Source organism: Catharus ustulatus, chromosome Z, assembly GCF_009819885.2.
Source record: "Catharus ustulatus isolate bCatUst1 chromosome Z, bCatUst1.pri.v2, whole genome shotgun sequence".
Lineage (NCBI taxonomy): Eukaryota > Metazoa > Chordata > Aves > Passeriformes > Turdidae > Catharus > Catharus ustulatus.
In genome coordinates this window covers 26,606,910-26,631,394 of record NC_046262.2, presented here as the reverse complement: position 1 = coordinate 26,631,394, position 24,485 = coordinate 26,606,910, and the positions used below count along the sequence as shown (strand labels likewise).

At 38.5% G+C, this 24,485-nt stretch overlaps 1 protein-coding gene across 1 annotated transcript in view; it reads right to left on the bottom strand.

Moving 5' to 3' along the window:
* DOCK8 (dedicator of cytokinesis 8) overlaps window positions 1-24,485 on the bottom strand; it is an 89,786-nt gene that overhangs the window by 29,840 nt on the left and 35,461 nt on the right. The window contains exons 14-27 of the mRNA XM_033086119.1: window positions 23,177-23,339; window positions 15,582-15,699; window positions 13,853-13,923; window positions 13,038-13,176; window positions 11,674-11,775; window positions 10,818-10,913; window positions 9,515-9,749; window positions 8,457-8,621; window positions 6,543-6,718; window positions 4,764-4,859; window positions 3,745-3,840; window positions 2,810-2,959; window positions 1,285-1,398; window positions 256-411 (exon numbers count right to left, since the gene is read on the bottom strand). Coding sequence (XP_032942010.1) covers window positions 256-411; window positions 1,285-1,398; window positions 2,810-2,959; window positions 3,745-3,840; window positions 4,764-4,859; window positions 6,543-6,718; window positions 8,457-8,621; window positions 9,515-9,749; window positions 10,818-10,913; window positions 11,674-11,775; window positions 13,038-13,176; window positions 13,853-13,923; window positions 15,582-15,699; window positions 23,177-23,339 — 1,877 coding nt within the window. The remainder of the gene's footprint in view (window positions 1-255; window positions 412-1,284; window positions 1,399-2,809; window positions 2,960-3,744; window positions 3,841-4,763; window positions 4,860-6,542; window positions 6,719-8,456; window positions 8,622-9,514; window positions 9,750-10,817; window positions 10,914-11,673; window positions 11,776-13,037; window positions 13,177-13,852; window positions 13,924-15,581; window positions 15,700-23,176; window positions 23,340-24,485) is intronic.

Genomic DNA, 24,485 nt, shown 5'->3' with positions numbered 1-24,485 from the left:
TCTCAACAATCATTTTCTGTGTGCATGTTTCCAGGAGAGCATGTGTCTGTGTTCAGTTTTAACTCCTGTAGATCTAGTTTTGCAGTACTCCTGTAGCCTTTTTTTTTCTGTACCTTTTTCTCAAATGGGAAATTTTTCTTCCTGATTCAACAGTGGCTGATTCTAACTTAAGTATTTGAATACAGAGCAATATAAGTAATTTTCTACATGTGCTTCATATGATGTTCATGCAATATCTATCTAATGGACAACCACCTGGGAGGACAAGGAGGGGGACGGAGATGCTGGAGCAGACGCAGATGTCATGAAGAAGAGGTTCAGATTGAGGTAATGCTCATGGCTGCAGAGAATTCTCAGGAACTCAAGTCTCATGGAAATCAGGGTGGAGAGTGAATTCAGCTTGTTTGAAAGCTAGGAAAAACAAACAAAAAGGTGTCAAGAGATGGGCTAGTATTATTTAAATTACCATGTAGTGAAATATTCTGCTCCCTGAAAAGGACATAGACACATAGCCCTTTGATTAAAATGCTCACTAATTTCCATACATTAGCTGCTTGTTTGACAGTGATGGTGTCTCTCTCCCTGCTCCCCAGCTGACTTATCAACCTCCCAAGAGATAAGAAATTGTTTCTGTCTTCTTTTCTCCCAAAACAAAAATATACAATATTTTTGTCTTTTGCAGACAAAAATGAAAAACAAACTTAACTTCTCTGAGTCTGTGGCAAAGTCATAAAACATCCTGCTAAGCAACACAGCACACCAGTGGATCATTTCCCTTCTTATCAACAATGACATCAGAGAAGAAATTTGTGGAGATACCTGATGGACCTGCACACATACAGGTCACAAAACAGAAAGAAAATACTCCCTAGTTTTAATTTTCAGATACTTGTAAAGCAAGAAGACAGATGTAATATTTTGAGTGACTCCCTAAAATATAAATACTGTCCTTACAGCACTCAGCAGGAGGAGTCAGAAAGTTGATCTGTACTATCTGCAGACCCTACCGCTAAGGGAAGTAAAAAAAGTAAGGGAAAAAAAGTGGTTCATGGATGTTTTGCAGTAGTGCAAGCTATGATATTTCTAAAAGAGTTTTTACCTCCACTCAATTTTTTTTCCTGCAGATAACAAATCAAAAGAAGTTTTAAAATCACTGCATATGCAATATGAAATAGGAAATTTATCTGGTCCTTTAACGCAACTCAAGGAATCTTGATAGCTAAACTAAATAAACAGAACAAAACATGTAAGCCAAATGCAATCTCAATCATGCATGGTGCCTACCTGATTACAGTAATGTTTGATGAGATTAAACACAAATCCTCGATCCATTAAAGAAAGAAGATCATACAAGAAAAATGCCAGGCTGATATTAATTTTTTCTGCTTGTTCACTTTCCTTAAAAAAAGCAAAACCACCCTGTTAGGAGTATAAAACTTACATAAAAGTGGAAGACTTTTTAGAATAATGAAAAATAGTGCAAGGGTCAGCTCCCAGAATCATCTCAGGGAAAATACAGGACAAGATTGTTTCAGTTCTCCAGTTCACATGATCTTGCTAAAATTGCACAGAATTATTTCAACTGTTTCACAGAGGAATGTCATGGGATGAATGAACAGTTCATTTGTGCGCCCCTTCAGGCAGACAACAATAAAATGGAATTTGAGACCTGTTCTAAATTGCCTATTGGCTGCAGTACTGCATATGAAAATTTTTCCGATTGAACATCAGAGAATGCTGGTTTAGGAACTTAAAACACATAAAATATTAAGAAAAACCTGCACCGGCTTTGCTGATGGAATGTCAAGTATTTTGTTCAGAAATTTTAAGTAAAACTGTAAAACTTAATAACAAAACACTGGTAAGATAAATTTGTGGGGTTCAGCACCCAGCAGCTAAACTCTTGTATGCTTGGAATTTGCCTGATTACCACAGACACACAGCCTCAAGTAAGAATCACAAAATCCTTCATGTACCCTCTAAAATGAGGCTACAGTTACTTCAAACATACCAATTTAAATCATAAACTCTCAGTAGCCTCCTTCACCAAGAGGAATTAGTGAAGATGCCTGAGGGATCTGCACACATTTAATGCTCAAAACTGACAGAGCAGATGACCGAGAAAAATGATTGTCTGTACTGGCATCTCTGAACTAGTGAAAACAGGTGTGCAGCACCTAAGGGTGGCTACAATTCACTTTTTCATTTTTCAAGCTTTTTCTTGCTGTTGAGGAATATATGTATTTCTTTAGGCATCACAAGTAGAAAGGATTAAGGACTTAAGGCTTAGTTCCTGTCTTCAATTTTTCAAGTGGCCAGTGCCTCTTTAAGGAGATCACATGTTAAATGACTTGTCACTGGCTTTTGCAACACTCACGAGGAGCACTGCCTTCCTATGGCATATCCCAAAGCTACAGAGTAGTCAAATGAGGAATTAAACACAATGCAGTAGGATAGAGGGTAACTGCAAAGGGGGATAAAAGGAAGAAGTCCTGCTGGGGCTGCAGTCTGATGTGCTGGCTAGCATGGCAAAAATAATTTCTAGAAAATGTGTGTCCAGTCTTTCCTGTCAATTGGAAAGGGAATTCTCTTCTTGCACACTGCAGCCACAGAGAACAAAACCAGCCTGCAAAGACAGCACAAGGCTGCCCTTTACACTGCCACAACTCTTGCTTAAGGTCCATGTGAGACCTTAAGGTCCATGTGGCTTAATTCTAACAACACTGCTGATACTGAAATGAGATTAAGTGTAGCTCAGTGTAACACAAGATGAAAGCAAGGATCCATAGTGCTTATTTCATCCACTTACCTTGGGCGGTTTGACTACAAGTGCAGCAATCTCTGAAGTAATCACACTAACTATAGTAGTAATATCATCTTTGAAACGATTGGAGAACCGACTTCTTCGTGGGTTATCTTGCTTCTCTATGTTGTGAACATACTGAGCCATACTCTTGATCTGCCAAGCAGAAAAAAGAATACTTAAAAAATGCCCAGACTGGAGGTAAAATACTGCTTTAAGTTTGTTTGTAAGAGTAAGATTTCCTACTTCATTTTCCCTCAATTTAATCACTCATTTTCTCAGAGCTGCTGTGATAAATCCTACATGGCAATGACAATAGAGGGTCTAAGACTCAAATACAGACAGACATTGATTCCTGTTCATATTCATGCAGCTGGCTACTCTCAGTACCTGAACTCAAAATCACCCTCCCCCCAACCCCTTGCATCTGCAGTTCTGAAATGCTGCTGCTTGCAACTTTTGCTCTTCATGATGACAGACAGGGAGTGACACTGTGGAATTCTTATTTTTTGACCTGATGTTGCATTGTTTACATGCTGACAGAGGAAATCATAATATTTTTTCCACTGATATGCATCACCGCAGCCCTCTGTAGAACTGTGAGTTTGTGGAGCTTTGTCACTGTTCCATGTAGTTAACATAATGGAAAAGACAGGAACAGATACTTACTAATAAGGAAGGGCTTGGTGTCTGAGTGTTTCTCAGTCTGTTGCGAGCTGTGGACTACTGCTCATGTAGTTAATGAAGAACTTTGCCATCACTGGCACACTGAGAAAGCAGGGTGAATACAAAGAATTCTTTGGTCACACTTTCATTATTTGAGACCTCTCCTTTACACAGGACTGAATAACTGAAGAGGTTACCAGCATCTGAATCTGTGCGTGGAGCACCTACTACATGCCACCATTACCTAATTGTAAAATATCACTGTTGAGTCTTACCAGGAGCTCAAAGAAGAACCAGGCATACTTGAAGACTGATTCTCTCACCATGCCCGTGCTGACCACCATCTGCAATGCCAGTTCCTCATGGAAATGCTACATAATAAACACAGACTGTTGAAAAATGGATTTCCAATCAACTCATCTTTCATTTTCAACATCTTCCCTGAGGGAAACTTCTCCATACTGGAGGATGAGCAGCTGGATGGGGATGTGTGGGCATCTTTGTGGGCATCAGAAGGCAGATTTGACCACAGTGACATCTAAAGAACGCTGTTGGTAACAAACTTTGAGACTGATTTTTCTGTGGATCCAGAATCATAGATAACTGAAGAGGGAAATGCCTTTCGACCATTCTCAGGTCATTGTTTGCATGTATGATAGGGAGCAGTCTCGCTTCCCACTACCTGCTAAGTAGGTGTTTTTCTGAGAGAAGGTAGAAGTAAGATTGTAGTGGAAAAGAAGGACAGAGCAATTACGACAGCAGATGTTGTACTGACATTTGTAGTTGGAGACAACAGTTTTTACAGTGATATCTGAACACAAGACACACAATCCCAATTATCTAAACTTTCAGGAAATTCAAATCTGGATTACAATAAGCTTGGTTCTAAAGCTACAAAAAGGGACAAAGAAAATAATTCTTTACAGAAGAAAGAGGAGGCAAATGTTTCTGAATAAATTTACTGTAACAAGTAAAGACATGTAACCAAGGGTAAATGGCAGTGGAAACGAACTGAGGCTCTAAGACCTTGAGAAAGAAAGCAAAGGGAGGATCCAGACAGGCTGCTACTTGTTTAAATCTGGATAAAGAATCTAAAGACTCTGGAGCAGAAGCAAAAAAGTGTGAGTAATGTTTACCCACTGATTCAATACCTCATCACTAATTCCTCTGATAAAACTGGTTGATATTTTGTTCTGTTGCTTCCCTCTCCACGTTTCGAAGTGCAAATTGCCAGCACTACCTCAGGATGCTCCAGGCTCTGTAAGGAGCTCCCTCATGCATAGCCACAGCCTACCTTTTTATTGGATGGTCTTGTGCTGGCACAAAGGCCTGACATGTCATTTGCTCCTTCAGCATAGTAAGACATCCTACTGGAGCTGTGATCCACAGGCTGGGGGACACAGATGGAAGAAATACATAATAATAAATTCTTAAGTATCTTACTCTAATTAACAAAGAAGAAATCACCCGCAGTGGGGGGTTTGTTTGAGGTTTTTTTAGGGTATGCATTCATCTAAACAGTTCTCCTCCTTTCTTCTTGCCATCCCCCTTCCCACTCAAGGCTGGAGACCACATCACAGGAGCAGCAGCAGCAGGGTGCAAATGCCAGCACTGCCATCGCGTGCCCAATGGCAGCACTGCAGCTGTACTTTGGAGGATACCGTTCACGACTTAAAAGATGTAAGTTTATCCCTGGCTCTACATCGAAAATAATTAGCCCCTTGAAGTCTTCCTTCCATTAAAGTTATGCCAATTTAATAGGCAGTGAAATGGCAATAACCAGTTGTAAATTGATACATCTATCAATTTGATGAAGCTGTAATAGCAAACATTTTTATTTTGTGTTAATTCAGAAAAATGCCTTGAGCTCTGGTTTGGTTTTCTTTTTCCCTTAGGACACAGTACATTACAGTAAAAGTAATAAAATTCAAATCTGCATTATTAAGAATTGCTATGGATGGATATATATGCACCTATGTGAAATCAAATAAATCATCAAAGCCTGTGTATCTTACTAGTTCTGACTTAATTAGCTGAGGATCAATATCTATTCATTTTAGATGGAGAGGAACATGTTCATTCAATAGAGAAAGTACTTCAAAATATTTCTGAAAATAACTTATATGAGAAGCAATATTTTACTTATATAATACTCAAAGAAAAGCAAGGGGAGATACAGTTCAGACCTCATCAGATGTACTGCTGTAGAGCTCTGCCAGGACTGCAACTAGTACCACAGGGGAAAAAAATTCCTGTTTTTGCCAGAGGAAAAAGCTCCAGCTTTTCATTCCAGCTGAGTAGCAAACTCCAGGTTTTAGTTTTCCCAGACAGCTGCACACAATCTTATAAAGCTCTGAGATGGGCTGGGATGCTGTAGATCAGTAAGCATCTGGTGCCAATCAGGGAAGCAAAATCCTTCCTCTTGGGTGTTGCTGACCTTTCTGTCCTGCAAGCCATTGGTGGTATATGTAGCAGTGGACAAGAATACAGAGGAAGCTTGTATTTCACTCTGTGGTTGAATGAAGTATTTGGAAAGACCCAAGTGCAAATTATGCACATGGCATCTGCACTGTAGCTGATAAAAAGCTATGGGGCTGCTTTTATGGAGCTGTAATATAATTGACTTTTAAATTTTTTTTTTAAGAGGAAAATGCTTAATAGTAAACAAAAAAAAAGGAAGAAAGGTCTGTGACTGCACTGACTCTACAACTTGAACTAGACCAGGTCACCAGATGTGAACAGAACTTAAATATCTGGAATAAGAGGTGAGTGAGGCATATCAAAAAAGAGCAAATGCCTCTACAGAGTGTCTAAGCCACAGTCAAGAGATAGAGTTCTAAGCTTTTGCTCTCCATTGGTAAGAAATTAGCAGAATTTAGCAGTGGGATTTAGAACGTCTCTATGCCAAATCAGCAAATGCTTCTGGTGATACATACAGCACATTTACAAGGAGCAAATCCAACCCTCAAAGACGAAATCTAGATCTGTGTCTGGTCTAGATGAAATCTAGATCTAGGTCTGTGTCTGATTTTGAGCCACACCATTCTTCAGATACTTGACTTATTTCTCTTACCTTGGATGACATGATGCTTTTGACCTCCTCATCAGCAGCAGCTTGTGTAACAGTGATGTCGGGATTGCTGCAGCTTATCACTCGGCTCTGCAGGAGCTTACTTCCAACAGACACTGCCGAAGTGCGTCCAAAGGTGTAGTAACGAGATTCTGTTGAAATGGCACTGCTGCCTCCACCTGCCACAGCGAGACGTTTGAATTAACACTAAAGGACATATATGAGAAAAACATGAGGTTCAAGCCAGTTTTGCTCAGTGATGTTGCAACACCAGCTTTTTGAAAAGCTCCTGAAAAACCCACTACCAACTGCTTCATTAACAATCTACCCAGGCACGGAATGACAAATTACAGATACTACCCCAGTCAACAGCTCACTGGGTGATTGCACAAGCAGTACCAAAAGATTAATAGAGCTAACTAAGTAGCAGCACTATTACAATAGTTCTTTCTTGCCATCAGCTCTTTTTAATTTGCCGCAGATTAAGACAATATTCACAGACCTGAACACAAAACACCACTTTCAACGCGTATGCTTTAATACCATGTTTGAAGTATCCAAGGGAGCACTGCCATCAGGAATTTCACTAAATGATATCTAGTTTTCAGTTTTACCACAGATCTTATTTTTCCAGGACAAAGAATTCCCAAGTGTATGTGAGTTCACAGATTTTAGCATATCCTAACATCAGTTGAAATGTCCCTCAAGGGGCATCTAAATTAATATTCAAAAGAGAAAAAGGCCTACATATCTTTAGCTCCCACAGCACAGCTGCTTGTGGTAAGTCATTTAACACATATCAATTAATCAAATTAATCCTATCGGCTTTAGGATAATGATTGCAACAGAATAACAGAACGGTTGAGGTTGGAAGGGCCCATTGAAAGCCATCTAGTCCAACCGCTCTGCTCAAGTAGGGTCACCTTAAGTCAGCTGTCTGGGACTACAACCACGTGGCTTTCTACCATCTCCAAGGTGAGAGGCTTGGGCAACCTCTCTGGCCAACCTGTACCAGTGCTCAGTCACCCTCAGAGAAATTGTTTCCTCATGTTCTTTCTGTTTCAGTGTGTACCCATTGCCTCCAATCTTGTCACTGGGTGCCACTGGAAACAGCCAGGTTTTGTTTTTGCATTCTCCCTTCAGCTCTTAGTGTACACTGAAGATCTTCCCTGAGGTTTCTTTTCTCCAGGGTGAAGAGGCCAGCTCTCTGAGCCCTTCTTTGTTGAAAAGACGTTACAGACCCTTTGTCATTTTTGTGGCCCTTGGCTCATCTCTGACCAACATGTTCATTTCTTTCTTGTACTGGAGAGTTCAGAGGTGGACACTGCAGTCCAGGCATGGCCTCACCGTGGTTGAGAAGAGGAGAACGATCAGCTGTCTAAACCTGTTGGTCATAGAGCATTTTATCCTACAATGATATCCATAATGCAAAGGATATATTGGGTGAGCTTGGCACTATACCACTTAGCAGTAGGTTACTTCACATGGAAAGCAGTTTACCGATGTGCAGATCAGTAAAAATTGGTATCTTAGGGCCATTTTAACTCATGAAAAATTCTTCTAGAAAAAAATTCAGTTTAGGTGATCTCTCTTGCATCCATCTTCAGTGAACTACAACATTGCTTGTAGCTGTGGAAACCTCACACCTCAACCTCTCATCTTAAATTAATAACTGAGGGATGGAGATTATGAAGGCTAAATCCATATTGCCCTTTGCAGCACTGATATTCCTGACCTACTTCTGAGAAAAATGGTTTATCAGAAGAGTGTAGCACTTAAATGGTGTGCAGTCTGTGTCTGAGAAGTTGTGTTTGCTATCTTACAGGTCTGTGCCTTAAGTCCTTCTTTCAAAAGCACTATGCTGACCAGCATGTATCAAGAAAAAAAATAGTTTTGCAACCCTTGCACCAACCATACCTGGTTTGACCACTTCTCTCTGTGGGTCTGGCAGACGAAATACATAGTACACATAAGATGCCAAGAGGCAGTTCCTTCCATGCTGATCCTTGCTCAGCTCTTTGCTGTTGTGAAGACTATTCACTATTGCAACCACAGACTCAAAGGCAAACTGGGAGAAGTTGGCTGTGAAATAAAGGCAATAATTAGAGTTAGCACTGAAGGCTACAACATAATTAATTTTTATCAACAACTAATCTTACAAGGTTCAATTCAGAGTTTAAGACAGTAATTGCTATGCCTGACCAGACCTGAAGTCTACATAGCAAAACAACACTCTTCAGCAGACCCACTGACTTTCCACCTAATCACTTCTATTCTGTCACTTTGTGCTACATAAAAGCAGACTGTAACTGTTAATTACATTTCTAGCAGCCTTCATACATTTTCTATAAAATATCATCTTGAGAATACTATGTCTCATTATTGTCCAGCAGCAGACAAGCTAGCAGGCTTTAGCACAAATATTGTAGTGAATTACAAGTGTTGATTATCTGAATGATAGGAAATTAAGTACACAATTGTCTGCAAGTATGCCATTCTTCCGGACTTAACATATGTTATGGGCAACTTGCACGTCAGTAAAACAAAAAATCAATCTTCAGTTTTATATTCTCTGGTTGTGTGCTCATTCAACTCTGTCTAGAGATATTTGGGAAGAGGATATGGTGCAGACAGTAGTGTCAGTTGCGGGATAATGATTTTTCTGGTGTTTTACTTGCAAAACAACTCAATTCCAAACAAAGTTCAACCATAACCCATTTTCTGACCTATATTTTCAGATAAGTAAATTACTACAGTTTAATGTATCTCCCAACCAGAGACTACGAGCCTTATATGTAGGGGGGAAAGAGAAAAAGCAGCAAGTCAGTTAAGCCTGATTAAATTGTGCAGTGAAACTGTCTTGAGAAGTGTGCTACCCTAAACACAAAATCCAAGCCTGAATATTTTAGCAACCATTTCCCCCACATTTCTAGGTTGCTTGCAAAGCCTCTTGAAGGCCATGAACCAGTAAATACCTGTCTGGCCAGCTATGACCATAGGCTGTACAGCCAGCTGGAAAAGTTTATCTAGTACCAAATGCAAAAATAAGACAAGAGGTTCAAGGCGTGAAGAATTCAAACAAATAATGCTGAGTTTCAATTCATGCTCCAGTGAAGCCTCTGTAATCTTCTGATCCATCACTCGAATGGGGAATGTCACTTGATTTTCCAGAGAATGGCATAGGGTGAAGAACTTCTCCAGGTGGTTGTCCTGCAAATACAGTGAACTCACAGTTAACAAAGCTGATATATTTCAGGCTACTGCTGGCTAAGAAAAGCCTGATTGTGCCACCTCATGTGATGAAAAGAAAGATTTTCACCCTTCTGGCTTTCAGTAGTGGCTGGTCTGAGTGACCAACTTGTAAAGCACGTGTCATAGTGCTTTGTTTGCTCCTATTCATCTGGTTCAAATTCAGACTGCTATTGCCCTCAGTAAACTTATTGCTTCTGATTTTCATTTAATGAAAAGACTTTTCTTTCTATCTGATAAAACTCTTGTCACATCATAGGTCTATAGATCCTCTATCACTCACACCTGAGTTCCAGCTACCTACAAGTTATGTGCCATATGAGTATGTCCTACTTATATTTAGAAAACATGCTGCAAAGGGGTGATGGGCCTGCTTCAAACACAGGGCCTTCAGCTGTTAGGACATATTTACCAGAGATATGGAGAGAATGGGATAAGAGGTAAGAGCCACTAAAAAGCAGCAGAAACAAAACAAAACCGATCTGCCTCAAACCAGCATCTCATTAAGATGGGCAAAGATCCAATTTACTATGGCATTTAAATTGCCAGAATCATTGCGGTCTCACCCAGCACTAAGCTGGTGTCCCCAAACACATGGCATTGATAAGTGAGCTACTTAACATATACTGCTGGTGCATAACCTGTCCATAGAGGCGGAGAGGTGCTATGTCTTTGAAGATGTGGACACATTGTATGAACCAGCCTTGAAGAACAGAAGACACAGACTGCTGAAATCGGCACAGTGCCCTGCCAGCACCTTTCAATCACAGACCCCTGATGAGCTGAGAGAACACCAAGCTCCCTATTGCTTGATGTGACTTGCTTATTTGTTCACCTCTACCAATAGATTTAATTTCACCAATGGATTTAATTCACAGAGCACATCAGCTTATTTCCATAGCTCCTGATTTTTTTTTTTTAAACTGTGTGGGCTTGAACATCTGTTTCATAAACCTGCTAAATTGGCCCGAACATCTGAATTTTCTTTGAAATGAAGCTACCAGCTGTGCATTACTTCTGACGCATTACCTGGGTGTGAACTGATGACACAGCTTGAACTTCAACAATGAAAACACCCTTGTGTCCTTCAACCCATTTTATAGGCGGTGTCTGAGATGGAATTTTCTGTGATAGAAAAAAAAAAAGGAATAATCTTCCTTTTAATGCTCAAACAGAAAGTCTGTTTACATAAGGGTCTATAGGGTATTCCCACTATTCACTTCATTTTAGACATCCAAATTCAGTGCAACACAGAGGATGACAGCTAAGCATCTCCTTGTTGTCACAGACATTTGGACAGAAGCCGATGCACTGAACAGGGAAATTTAGAAAATTTCAACTGGATGTCTAGCACAGATCATGTAAATGTACATCTTCTGAGGAGATACTGTTAAAGCATTGGGATATTGGTCAAAGCATTGCCAAAGGCATTTCATGGTGATGTGATGCAGTTTAAACCCTCTGGACAAGTTTTCTACATTCCAAGATTACTGAGAGGGCATGGTTTTCTGCTCCAGTAATACCACCTGATTCCACCTCTACTCTCCCTCCCACAAAGCCACAGAATAAAAGAACAAATTATCCTATGGAAGAAATTGAATTATTCTCTTGACACTCACTAAACAAATGTATCCCTGATTGGACAATTTACAAAAACTTGCTTGCATAGCTAACCTCCAAAAAACTCTATAATGATATAAAATAATAACACCAATGACAATAACAAAAACAAAACCAACAAAAACATTTTTCTCCAGACTTTCCCCTTTTAAAGAGCAAAAAAGGAGGCACTGCCTACCAGCAAACAGCAATGTTAGTTTGCAAAACACTTATGCTGTTCTCCTAAATTAGGAGAATTCTATCTTTTAATAATTTTGTTTGTTACCTCAGGAGAGTGAATTGAATAGTGTAAAGGAAGTTTATCCAATGCAACAGGAAGACTATAATGCCCAGTTTGAAGACGATCATTTAGTAGAATTGGCAGCCACTGAAACAAATGAAAACACAGCAATATTCCTGATGATATATGATTCGACCTATTTATTTAATTTGTCAGATACAGTCAACAAAAGAACAAATGAGATATTGACCCAAGCTTCTCTGCTCTAACCTATTCAACAGTAATTTCTTTGTGTTTTAAATTCAAAGATAGCTGATAGCTACTGTAGAAAAATGTACAAGACTGCTTTACAAACCATTTCTTTTGAAGAAAACAAACACAGAGCTTCTCATGTGTGACACACATTTTTCTAATAAATCTTATCAGAATGATTTAGTGGAATCCACATTTTTATTTAAAAATTCATGTATCTTGAATACCCCGATTCTTGGTATTGAAGCAAATCAACAGCTGAAGTTTTTCTGAGATTAAATTGAACATCTTCCTCATGGTCACCATGCCAGACTGACTCGTGATATCCCTGTACTGATATTTGGACACATTTAATTTTTCATTCAAGTCTGAAAGAGGTTGGGCAATTTGAATGTCAAAGGGGAGAAATATTTTTTTTTTATTTAGGTGAACAGAAACTTGAAAGTTTAGTCCTCATCTGTCAAATCTTGGTCCTGAGCTAATTAATTTCTTAACAAGCCCACTGATATTGATGGGACTGTAACTGTCCATAAAAGAAAGACCATTTGAAAGGATTCTCAGTAGTGTGATTAAAAAACCCCAAAAGCCAACAAAGAAACAAACAAGCAAACAACCAAAAATACACAAACACAACAGCTTTCCAAACTTCATAGCAAGGACACATGGAAAGCACTTGTACGGCTCCACAGCTCAATTGCTGACCACAGATCTAGGACATTTTCAAATCTGAAGCATCATCATCTTCAATTCTTTCCCTTTGTATTAAAACCTGTCCAGTCAAAAATACTGTTTGATAAAGAAAAAAGTCAGAGAGACTATGCTACAGCATGCATTTCTTAACCTATGACACGATAGTCTCAACATGAAGATAAAGAAGGTGCATATTTCAGTTGAATCAGGTGAATTCATTAAGTTCAAAGGCAATTAACACAGTAGAATTACAGGATGAGGATGTAACACATCTCTGGCGACATCTGTTTTCTGTGAATTCACACTACGACCTTCCACTGGTTTTCATGTATTGCCATAACCAGAAAGGGAACAAATGTCAAAATTCTTGACAAGCAGAGAGTCTGTTTGCATGGGATACGCATAGACACATACACACGTGCACCCACACACACCACATATACTCTTATGTATAACATGGAACTTACTGAATACCCCAGGAGGGTTTCAACAGATGTTCCTTGCTTTGGTTGGCAGCTGATGTGGTAAAATGTGAACAGTAGATGGTGTTTCTCTGTGAGTTTTGCTGGCAGCTTAATTTTCACTTCTTCATAAAAGTCAGGGGATCTGTTTAAAAAAAAAGTCAAGCACATTACCAATGTAAGTATAAGACTGAGAAAGAGGCAAATTTGCCAGTTGGCTTTTAGATGCTATGGTTATAAAACCAAAAAAATCATGAAAACAGAGTTGAGTTAAACAAAGTATACACATATATACACACACATTTTTATGGAATTGAAATATTTTTATGAATTATTAATCTGGAAGTTATATTTATGAACAATCTACAGCTTTGAATCAGAAGAAAACAGACAGTAACAGCTGGACAGTTTCAGCTTCCACCTATCTCTGGGTTTCAATCTCTGTTTTAAATTCTTGTATAAGTATTCTGCAAATCCTAAATCCCAAGTTCTCATTCATGAGAATGAGAATGTCCCTCCAGCTCTTTTGGATATATGAATTCATTGAGGTGAACGATCTTAAAAGCTGTGCTGCTTCCTGCTCCTTAATCTTCATGGCAGGAATATTCGCAACTACTAAAAAGCTTCAAACAAGAAAAGCAATGGTCGTTTATACAGCACTCACTTATGCAAATGAATCCAGCAATCCTAGTTAGATGTGATAAATTGCACAAAACATACATGTTTACAACGGTATTCCTTGATGAACTATGAAGGGTAACAATTACATAAAGAGATCTGATTAATACTTCTCAAGTAATATGAACAGTAACAACACTTACTTGTTATGATATGTGATAGCTGTGTATATTTCTCGGACAAATTCTGGACCTGAAGATTTCCCAAAAATTACCTACATTAAGAAGAATAGAAAAGTAACTGCAATCAGGACTACGGCTTTTATTTATCGTCATTTTGTATAAATTTTAAGACAGTATCTGAAGACTTAAAATGATTCCTCAATTTTATCTTAGCTTGTTGGCATAAATGTCTTATTATTAATCACCTTTCCCATGCTCCATTCCAGGCAAAACACCAGGAAAATGGAGCAGAATTATTTCTGGAGTCACTGACTGCCTCATGTCACATTATTTAGTCATGAACTAAAAACCTAGAAATCATAGGGAAAAAGTTATTGTAAGCCATTTACATGTTGTCACGCTGTCTTTATCTAAGTGCTAAAAAGTTAAATAAAAAGTATTTTTTAGAAGTTTTGTTTTTCAGTTGTAGCCTGCTCATTCAGGGTGAGATACATTTCACCTTACCTTAGAGGTCCAAAGTCCCTTTAAAATCAATGAAGAGAAATAGGCATTTCTGGTGCTAGATTTGCTTTCCTAAGACACATGTCCATGGTAAGGTCTTGAAATCAAATAATTTAAAGTGAGCCCTGGGATATGAGCTTAGACAAGGATCTCTGCATTGTGCAAGTATATATATATATATATATATATTGAGAAGAAGGTCACTTACAGTGGAGAAGGAAGGCAGACAAACTGTGCCTGTCCTAACTATTTGTCAAATCCTAATCAAACCAACAATGCAGTCTTGTGTAAAAGGTGTTATATTCACATGACACAGCTCTAGTTCTAGAAGAAATGTGTCTTGGAAAACACTGCTGATGTTCCAATTTCAGGTCCACAGGCTATGTAGAGCAAGGCTGTGAAGTATATACCAAACAATTTCAGCACACTGATAAAGGCTGGTTGCGTGATAGTCCTTGGTCCCTGGACTAAAGTTTCCTCGAAGTAGTTTTTCCACTAATTGTTTGCATTTTCCAACACATAAAATCACAGATTTTGTCTCAATGTCATTCTCAAGTAGCCAACATTGTCTTGAAAATATAAAAAATTGGGCTGACACAGATGTCTGGGTTAGAACACTCCAAACTGAACCTCTGAAACTTGGTGAATAGACGATCTTACAGTGAGAGATACTGAATAACCTGAACATAGATAGGACTGTCTGCTCTGCTAATAGTGTACATGCATGCCTTAATACACAGTGTGTTTCAGACATAGAAAGCTCTACCTATACTGCATGATAGTGCATCCATCCGTGTTCAGGCAATGAAGATTCCAACTTTTACCTTTCAGCATAATGGCTGGGCACTTACACAAGTAAGTAAACATAGTACATGCAGAGGAGTTACCCTGGAAAATAGACTACATGATTCTTAAAAGGTTGCTGAAGCTCTGTGAATTTTATCTGTAGAAATTCCAGCATGATACTGATGTAATATCATGTCATTCTTCTGAAAATAGGGAAGAAAGATTTAGATAAGAGATAGCAATGTGCCTCTGGTTCCACTAGAATCACAAGTCTTTTTAGTTGTGGCTAAGGAGTATGGCCCTGCTTTAGGGTGAGAATGAAAGTTTCTCAAGCTGTTTTAGGCTTCCTAGAGGCCCTAGTAGAATCTGTGGTGATGGAAAGTAAACAATGACTTCTCTCCTCAGAGGTTTCTCATGAATGCATGTAAACAAAAGCCTGCTAAGAAATCTCAGCATTTATTACCGGCATTGCACAGGATGAGTCTTCACCACACATAAATTGGATCTTGATGGTAATGTTCCTTGCAGAAGCCAGCCGGTTAGCAAAATTGAGCCTCTGAGGATAAACATAGAGGAGATTCCTGGAAGAAAGATAAGGAACAATAAAATGGGTAAATGGTAAGCATTCATGTTTGAAAATTAAGTGCATAAATCAGTGTTTTGCTAATTCCTCTCCCTGTCCTTCAATTCCACCTACATAGTGTAATATTTGTCAGAACTCAATTTCAGGAGTCCACAAAGAACAGGTAATTTGCTGTGACACATAGAATATACTATGTTTAAGGTTTCACATACACTAAGCTATGTTCTGTTGCAAACAGTTCTGTTTGCTTGATGTAATGAAAAACAAGAATCTCTTGAGAAGGCAGTTCCTTTCTAGATGTGAATAATCAGATTATGGAAGGGGGGAAAGAATCACTCAGAGATGATAAAAACAAGGAAATCAACAACAAATGTTCATACATTTGTAGTTTACAGCAAAAAAAAGGTATATATTTCTAGGTTATACAAACCAAAAAGCAGTATCAATTAACCTGAGTAAATATAAACAAGAAATTTTGAAACAATAATTCTGCAAGCTACCTCTTATTAGTAAAAACATGAATAATATTTTGAAATACGGTGTACTTTGCTGTTTACTAGTACCGCTGTGTAGTACTTTACCATACATTAACATATCACTAAACATAAAAAGCACCTTTAATTTCTGTGGGGAATATGGCAGCAGACGTCATCTTCTGATGTATAATTCCAGTAGAAGAGCAAAATATTAATAGAAAGATTTTTCTCTGGTGAAGTTTTATGGTAAATCTGAGATTTCAGGTAAACCTGGATTATGCACAGGTTCTGGAATCATAATTATGTCTATCTACTGTCTTGTTTTCCCAGTCTGATACAGGATTCTCACTGAGAATCACTTTGTCCTCTGAGTCTAAGGAGTAAGACTAGTATTGGAGAAAATGTGCTGGCTTTCAGCGAGAAACAATGAGGACTACTCATGGGCTTTCATGATTTCCTTCATCTGTGGCAGTCAGAAGCTGCACACAGAGTTGTACTGTCCTTGTCATAGGTATCTCCTCAGTACCACTGAAAAAGTCAAGTAGCCTTGGAGAATATCGTCATTAAGTCAGACAGTCCATATTCCATTTATTGTATCCCAAGACCCAGAAAACTGTGGTTTTTTTTACGTATCACAACATGACAGTACTGTTCAGTTACACAGTCTAAGGTACTCTTTTCAACCAACATGTGCTACATGGCACATGGCAAACCTTAGTAAAAAAACCTAGCTTCTAACTTGCCTTGCCCTTCATTCAGAATGGCACTTCTCCCTGTCACACTAATGCCCTCTCTTCCTTACTACCTTCTGTACAAGTTTTGCTTTGCCAATTCTCTCCCAGATGATGTTAAAGAAAGCTAAGTGAAAGAGCAAAATATATTGGTAACCTCTACTGAATTATACTTGGGGGACTGACATATTAAATGAAGGATATTGTCAATACTACATCTGCCAGAAGTGAAGAAATACATGTAGGGAAGGCTGAATAATATAGTCATTGCTTCATTAATCTGCAGCCCAGGACAAGATGTCACAAATCTATATAATGTACCTGAGCACTAGATTTTACTTTTAGATGTGACTTGAGATGAAAGATATGTAAAAACACAGAGAGCTCTCTGCTGACTACACAACCAAGGAAGCATTATTCCAGCAAGCACTTGACTGAAAAGCTAAAGCTTGTGCCATTTATGCTGAAGCAGTTTTAGGGATCTTGCTTACATGTGTATTAAAACCATCAGCACTGAGGAAGAACAGAGGCAAATGCGGACTCTGGATATACTGCAGATGAAAGTGATGGCTGATGTCTAAAGCAGGAAGGTGAGAAGATGATGAAAAGATGCTCCCTCACACAGGCATGAAAAGTAGACCCATTACTGACCACTGCCTTAGTGTTACCACCTGCACTCCATCCATACACTCCAAAAGCCTTAGGGGAAGCAAAGACAAGGAGCATTTTCACCTGGCATTTAGCAGGGGCATTGGGACAGCAAATACAACTGTCTTTTAAATAACAGGACAGCTAGGATGCCCATAAGGAAGTGGTGGGCTCCAGAAGGCACTGCATCTCTCCCAAGGTTCTGCACTGAGCAGAACTATTACAGCAACATGTCACAGCAAATACTGCTGGTCAGTATGATTAAATTTCTCCCCTCACTCTCCCTGCAGAAAGTCCAGGACTCTACCTCCAGATACAGTCAGATGTGTTTAAAAAACAAAAGAGCTATTCAAAGGACAGTGTGAGTGTACAAAAGTCATGGCAGAACACCCAGTGTCACTGAGAATACAGTTCCAAAGGCCAGTAGAGTCCTGGGTGAGGCACAGATGCAGACAGCTTCTGTGGGTCAGAGAATGACCCAGAAGAGTGATAAGAGACAGTTTCAGAATCAGTTACCTGCTGGGGAAGCTAAGAGTCCCCTTAGCCTGGCACAGGACACCACACGGCAATTCTCATGTCAATTTGCTGACCTTCCTACACTTTCATGGGCCTTAGCAGTGATTTAATCACTTCCCACTGGCAAAGCAATACAGACCTATCCTCTGTCAAAATAAAATGTATTCAGAGTTTCAAGTCTGTGACCATTCTTATTCAGTGTTTGTAAATATTGCTTGTGCATACGTGCCCATAAAAGAATCCTTCTCTTTGCTTCATTACACCTTGTGTGAGGTGTCATCAAACATTTCATGCATATTAGGCATCTTCATTTATGACTGTGATGAGAATTCCATACACAGCAAAACTCAACATATGTGCAAATAGTCCCTACTCATACACACCAGGAATGTTCTTTAGCTGAAGAGTGTTGGATGAGCTAACAATTTAAAAATTACGGTGCTAGAAACAAAATCTGATGAACCCACAGTTATACTTTTCAATATTTGTTGATTCTTTCACAATTTTGGTGGGGAGTCTTCAGGAAAAAAAAGGTTAAAAATTAAAAAACACATCACAAATGTATAACCAAATATGGAAACCCATTCTAGTCAGCCATTGACTAGGAAAATAGAACAGTGACAGAACTTCAACATGTCACATTCAAGACTAATGTGTATTAGTCATCTATTCTCTATTTTAGGATGGATAATTTGGAAAATAGTTCAAATGAATTTTCTGATGTTGCTAAATTTTTGAATCATCTAAAGAGTTGGTGGACAGATCTAAAACTAGACCAAAGCACACGTAGAAGACTCACAAGCAGTAGATATGCTCTCTTTGGATTCCATGGGCAGAGAGGCAGAGATGAGTAAATAATGCTGTGAGAGCAATAACACAGAGTGAGATACCATTATTCATCAATAACCTTTCCTCACCCAAACTAGTCAAGGATGTGATAGAATAATTACCACCAAAGCATAGGCCTCCAGCTCACACAGCAGACTGCAGCAAGTCTGAGAACATTGCTAAGTGGTTTGCAATTAAATGAAACAAAACCATAAAGAAAAGGGTTTTTTTCCCCTTCCTCCAGAAATCCCCTAAGCATTAGGTACTAACCCTATCACAGACAGGATTTCCTGTGCCTGGTTAAGCTGAGTTACTGCTGAAGTGATGTGACAAATCCCTCTTCCTCAGCACCAACATTTCATACTGGCAGTAAACAGCATCATTTTCATTTATATTTAATGGGAAAATAAAATGACAAACAAACTTTAAATTATATTATTTTTTCTATTAAAAATAGAGGAGTATGAAAGAAATAAATTTTGGAATGTTTTGACATTTTCAGGAAAATATTTTTATTAAAGAAATGTAAGTACACAACAAAAAGAAGTGCTCAATTTCACAGTGCACAAAGAAAGTGGGCTGGCTGATCTCTCTGGCATAAATCAGAAATAGCATCATTTTTAAAAATGGCATTACACCAGTAAAAAAAAAAAAGCTTGCAAGACCTGAGTTCAAAGGCTATAACAGAAGGCTCCACTTTTCTTATCACAATGGAAAAAGCTATTACTACAAAAAAAAAAAAAAAAAAAAAAAAAAAAAAAAAAAAAAGTCATCCCTCTGTAATAGCTTTGACAACCTTCCCCATCCCCCACCCTCGTGTCTACATGTATAGCACTGGTGAAAAAAATATGGTTTGCTGACTTATATCCAAAAATTAGAAAACATTAAATTACCTTAAAGGTCCTAGCAAACCATGACACTCATCTATGACTACATGCTATCAAATCACTTAAATAAGATCAGATGATTAGAAGAAAGGAAATAAAATGAAACACTTAGCATCTGGCTCTTTTAAAATTGAGAGTTACTCCTCATGAGTTAGTTTAAACTCAGACTCAAAATGGTGTTCACCATGTGGAAAACTAAGCAATGAGAATGGCATGACAGTTAAATTAAGCAAAGGGTCATAGGGTTCCATGGACAGGCTGGACAGGCTGGATCGTGGCCCAAGGCCATGACGTGAGGCTCAACAAGGCCCAGTGCTGGGTCCTGCCCTTGGGTCACAACAACCCCAGGCAGTGCCACAGGCTGGGGCAGAGTGGCTGCAAAGCTGCCCACAGGAAAAGGACCTGGGGCTGCTGCTGACAGCAGCTGAACATGAGCCAGCAGTGCCCAGGTGGCCAAGAAGGCCAATGGCATCCTGGGCTGTACCAGCAGCAGTGTGACCAGCAGGAGCAGGGCTAGGATTTCTCCCCTGTACTCGGCACTGGTGGGGCCACACCTCAAATCCTGAGCTCATTTCTGAACCCCTCACTCCAAGAAGGACACTGAAGTGCTGGAGCACATCCAGAGAAGGGCAACAGAGTTGTTGAAGGATCTGGAGCACAAGTCCTGTGACAAGCAGCTGAGGGAGCTGGGGGTGTTTACCCTGGAGAAAAGGAGGGTCAGGAGGGCCTTATCACTTCTTATCACTCCCTACAACTCCCTGAAGGGAGGTTGTAGCCTTATGAGGATTGGCCTATTCTCCCAAGTAGCAAGCAATAGGACAAGAGGAAACAGCCTCATGTTGCTGCAGGGGAGGTTTGCTTGGGTATTAAGAAATATTTCTTCACCAAAAGGGTTGTCAAGCATTGGCAGGTTATCCAGGGAAGTTGTGAAGTCACATGCAGATATGCTGCTTAAGGGACATGGTTTAGTGGTAGCAGCAGTGCCAGGTTACAGTTGGACTTGATGTTCATTGACCTGCATCACCTAACTATGCATGTCAGCAGCGTCATTACCATTGATTCACTAATTAATGTAAAGATTAATAAAGGCAACTACTCTTTATAGATGTCTTCATTATTACAAGTTAGGCTGAACAAATCCTACTTTGTGTTGTTGCCATGACTTTTATTTAGGGTGAAAATCAAAAGGGAGACTTAAAAGGTTAAGCATATAAGGTGTGAACTCTTGCTGTAAGAATGTGACTGTTGAGTGATAGCAAGCATTTCCTCTAATGTGAATGTATGTACTCAATACAGACATCCTGGAAATTGAATGATAGTGTGGAGACACACGAATTTGCTTTAGGAATAGAGCAAATTAATTTTTGGCATGGTGGCTTTGATATTCATTATGTCCAGCTGCAGAAGTGAAAACCTGATGAGAACTAAAGAGAGAATATTCTGTGCAGACTCAGCTATTGTTACAGTTCAGAAACATTGCAGTTGTTAATGTTTTTTTTTCAAAAGCAGACCTTTAGACACTGTAAGACCGCACATTGGAATTGACACTTACTGGGGCCAGACAATGAGTAGGAAAGTTAAAATTCTGTCTTAGTTTTTCATTAAACTAAAAAAAAGGCATCTTTGCTTATGTTCATTTACATTTCCACTTTCAATTCTACAAAAACTACTTTCCCTATAGAAATGTCTCCATTAAAGTTCTACCACCATCCACCTCCATCTTTGACACTCAGAGAAGACAGAAGTACCATAACTCTCTATGTTTTACTGTACTGGTGGTGTGAGCTGCTCTCAGGAGATTGAATACCACTGAACTGCAGCAGAGCCCAGGAGTAACTGCTCCAAAATTTCTAATGAGGTTATAGCCAAACTGGCTTACTTATTTCCTGCTGACACCACACTGCAAGTTGTTATTCTAAAATAAAATTTGCCACTTCCTCTTTTTGCTTTCCTTTAAAGCTGAGACACAAATCCAGGCGTCATCAACAGCCAAACAGATCTCTAGTTTTCTTTGAAGGTTCTATTTATTTCGTCTCCCTGAAATAAATTAGTTTGCCATAGTGCACTTCTGAGTTGTACAGAACCACAAGTTTTGTCCTTCTCTCCTCCTGGGTTGGGTCAGGTGAGCATGTGGGAGAGCTGGCTCTTTGCTAATCTCCACTGCAAGAAATGAATAAGCTTCACATCACTTTATTCTGCACCTTCATTCTGTGATTCCTTACTGATAGTCACATTTTTGCCCCTAATACAATACAGTATCTAGATAATGTTTTAGGGATCAGGAATCCCCCTTAGAATAGAATAATCCACTCTTATTGTTAGAAGCATTATTGTTCCCTTGTCTTGATACAATGGTCAGATATCTAACGCAATGGTCAGATGAAAGTCATTATTTCAAGTTATTTCTGTATCCATAATACTGTGATACACCCCATCAGAATTACTGTTAGCTATTACTGTAATACCACTCACTGGCAATGAAATACTGCACAGATATCTTGAAACACATTCCTCTGATGTAAATTTCTTATAAATGACAGGAATTGCTCACTTGCATGCTACTGAGCAATGTGATCACCTTGAAACAATCATAACAGAACAGATTGGAAGAAGTTAAATTACATAGCCTGGAGTGCTCCTTCATAGTTAAAAAGTTCATCGAGCAACACATTATTTCCTCAGATACTCAGATGACTCAATTGAGCAATAGAAACAACTGAGCATAAACATTTACCAGAAGTGTTAAAAATTATAATAAAATCCACTTGGGGAAAAAAGCCCAAAACCAAATGATCACAGAGAATAGATAGACAGATAGATAGATAGATAGATAGATAGATAGATAGATAGATAGATAGATAGATAGATAGACAGATAGATATAGATAGAGATAGATAAATAGATAGATAGATAGATAGATAGATAGATAGATAGATAGATAGATAGATAGATAGATAGATATAGATAGATAGATAGAGATAGATAGATAGATAGATAGATAGATAGATAGATAGATAGATAGATAAATAGAAAGATACAGATAGATAGATAGATAGATATAGATAGATAGATAGATAGTAGATAGATAGATAGTAGATAGATAGTAGATAGATAAACAGATAGATAGATATATGCCAAGTCAATTACAGTTGTTAAAGTTTTTTTTTTTTAATGTTATAGAAAATTTTTAAACAGACAACACAATTAGATTAGGAAACACATTATGGAATAGCCTGCAGATATTTTATCTTATAATGGCTAGGAAAATTAAATCATCAGCCCAACACATTATCTTCAGTCTTTTAAAAAAAATTTCTAGTTTCTATTTCTGAAAAAATAATTTTAATCACTTTTTAAAAGAAATGCAAAAAATATATGTTATTTCTTACCTATAAATGGTGTGGGGAACATACACTTCTCTAATTGGGAATTCCAAAATCTCTTTGTGAGGGCGATTACGGTTTTCTGAAAATGCCTTCAATGGGAGTAGTTCTGGTGTCAAACAATAACCAATGTTTTCTGGAGCTGGGGAAATCTCCACTTTCAGCATTCCTTTAAAATTAAATCACAAAATCTTAGCAAAAATATTTTTAAAAAGCAGTATAAAATAAAAATTAAAGCAATATGTAAGACTACACAGCAACAGAGCAGAAAAAAGAACTGGTTCTTAGGCTGTATGAAAAGGGAAGCATAGGTACAGAAAAATACAGAGGAAGCAGCCTGTATACATCCCTTCATAATCAGGGCAACATAGAGCTCCTTATGTCTATCCTGTACTGTTTCAAAGAAAATAGAAAGAAAGAAGGCATATTATATGCTGGTTGATGTTACAGTGTCTTTCACACACAAGTAATTTAACTTTTGTCTGGGAGACAAACAGAACGTGTGCTGTCTAATACAGCTCTCTCCTACTCCCCCTCCCCCTCAGATTCTGCTCAAAGTAATCTCTGCCAAAGTAGGCACCACCCAACAGGAAAGCCAGGCTTTCGGTGGTGAGCAGTTACAAAGTTAATACTAATAACATTTACCCCACTATAAGCGCACTTTCAAATTAAACTCTCTGCTGTGATAAGTTAAAACCGTTTGTGGAGCTCAGACTTGTCATTTCTGGCAATCAGCTAAAAAAGAGAAACAGCTTTGCTCTCAGTTCATATATTTTAAGGTTCCTCCACAATGCAGAAGAGGTAGAACTGTAATTTACTTAAAAAGAAAAATTCAGTTGGAGCTTGATCAGGTCAGGTGTTTGACAGTAGCTCCTGTACTCCTCTATTTTGTTAACTAATGCTGACTCTAATATCAAGCTGAAATGTGTACACATTTTTATCTCTCACTATAAAATATGAACCATTTCAATGCATTGCAGGGAAATAGCAAGGATCCTAGAAATTTGCTTTAAAGAACTGTCTTCAAACAGTTTGAATAATAACAAACGACATCCAGTAGGTACACTGTAAATTAGAGAGAAAAGCAAATAATTAAAATAGATCAAGGTAAATCTAAATCTCCATAGTCATTCATGCTAGGAAAAAAATTCAAAATCATCTGTGTTCAGGTAGACACCAGAAACCCAGGAGGTACCACAAAGGCACATATTATAGGCTTTAAACCCAAGTCAAATAAATTTTGGGGCTGGAATTTACAGAACAGTTTCAGGGAGAAAAATACATGTAACACCTTCCACCCAAAATGCATTATGTA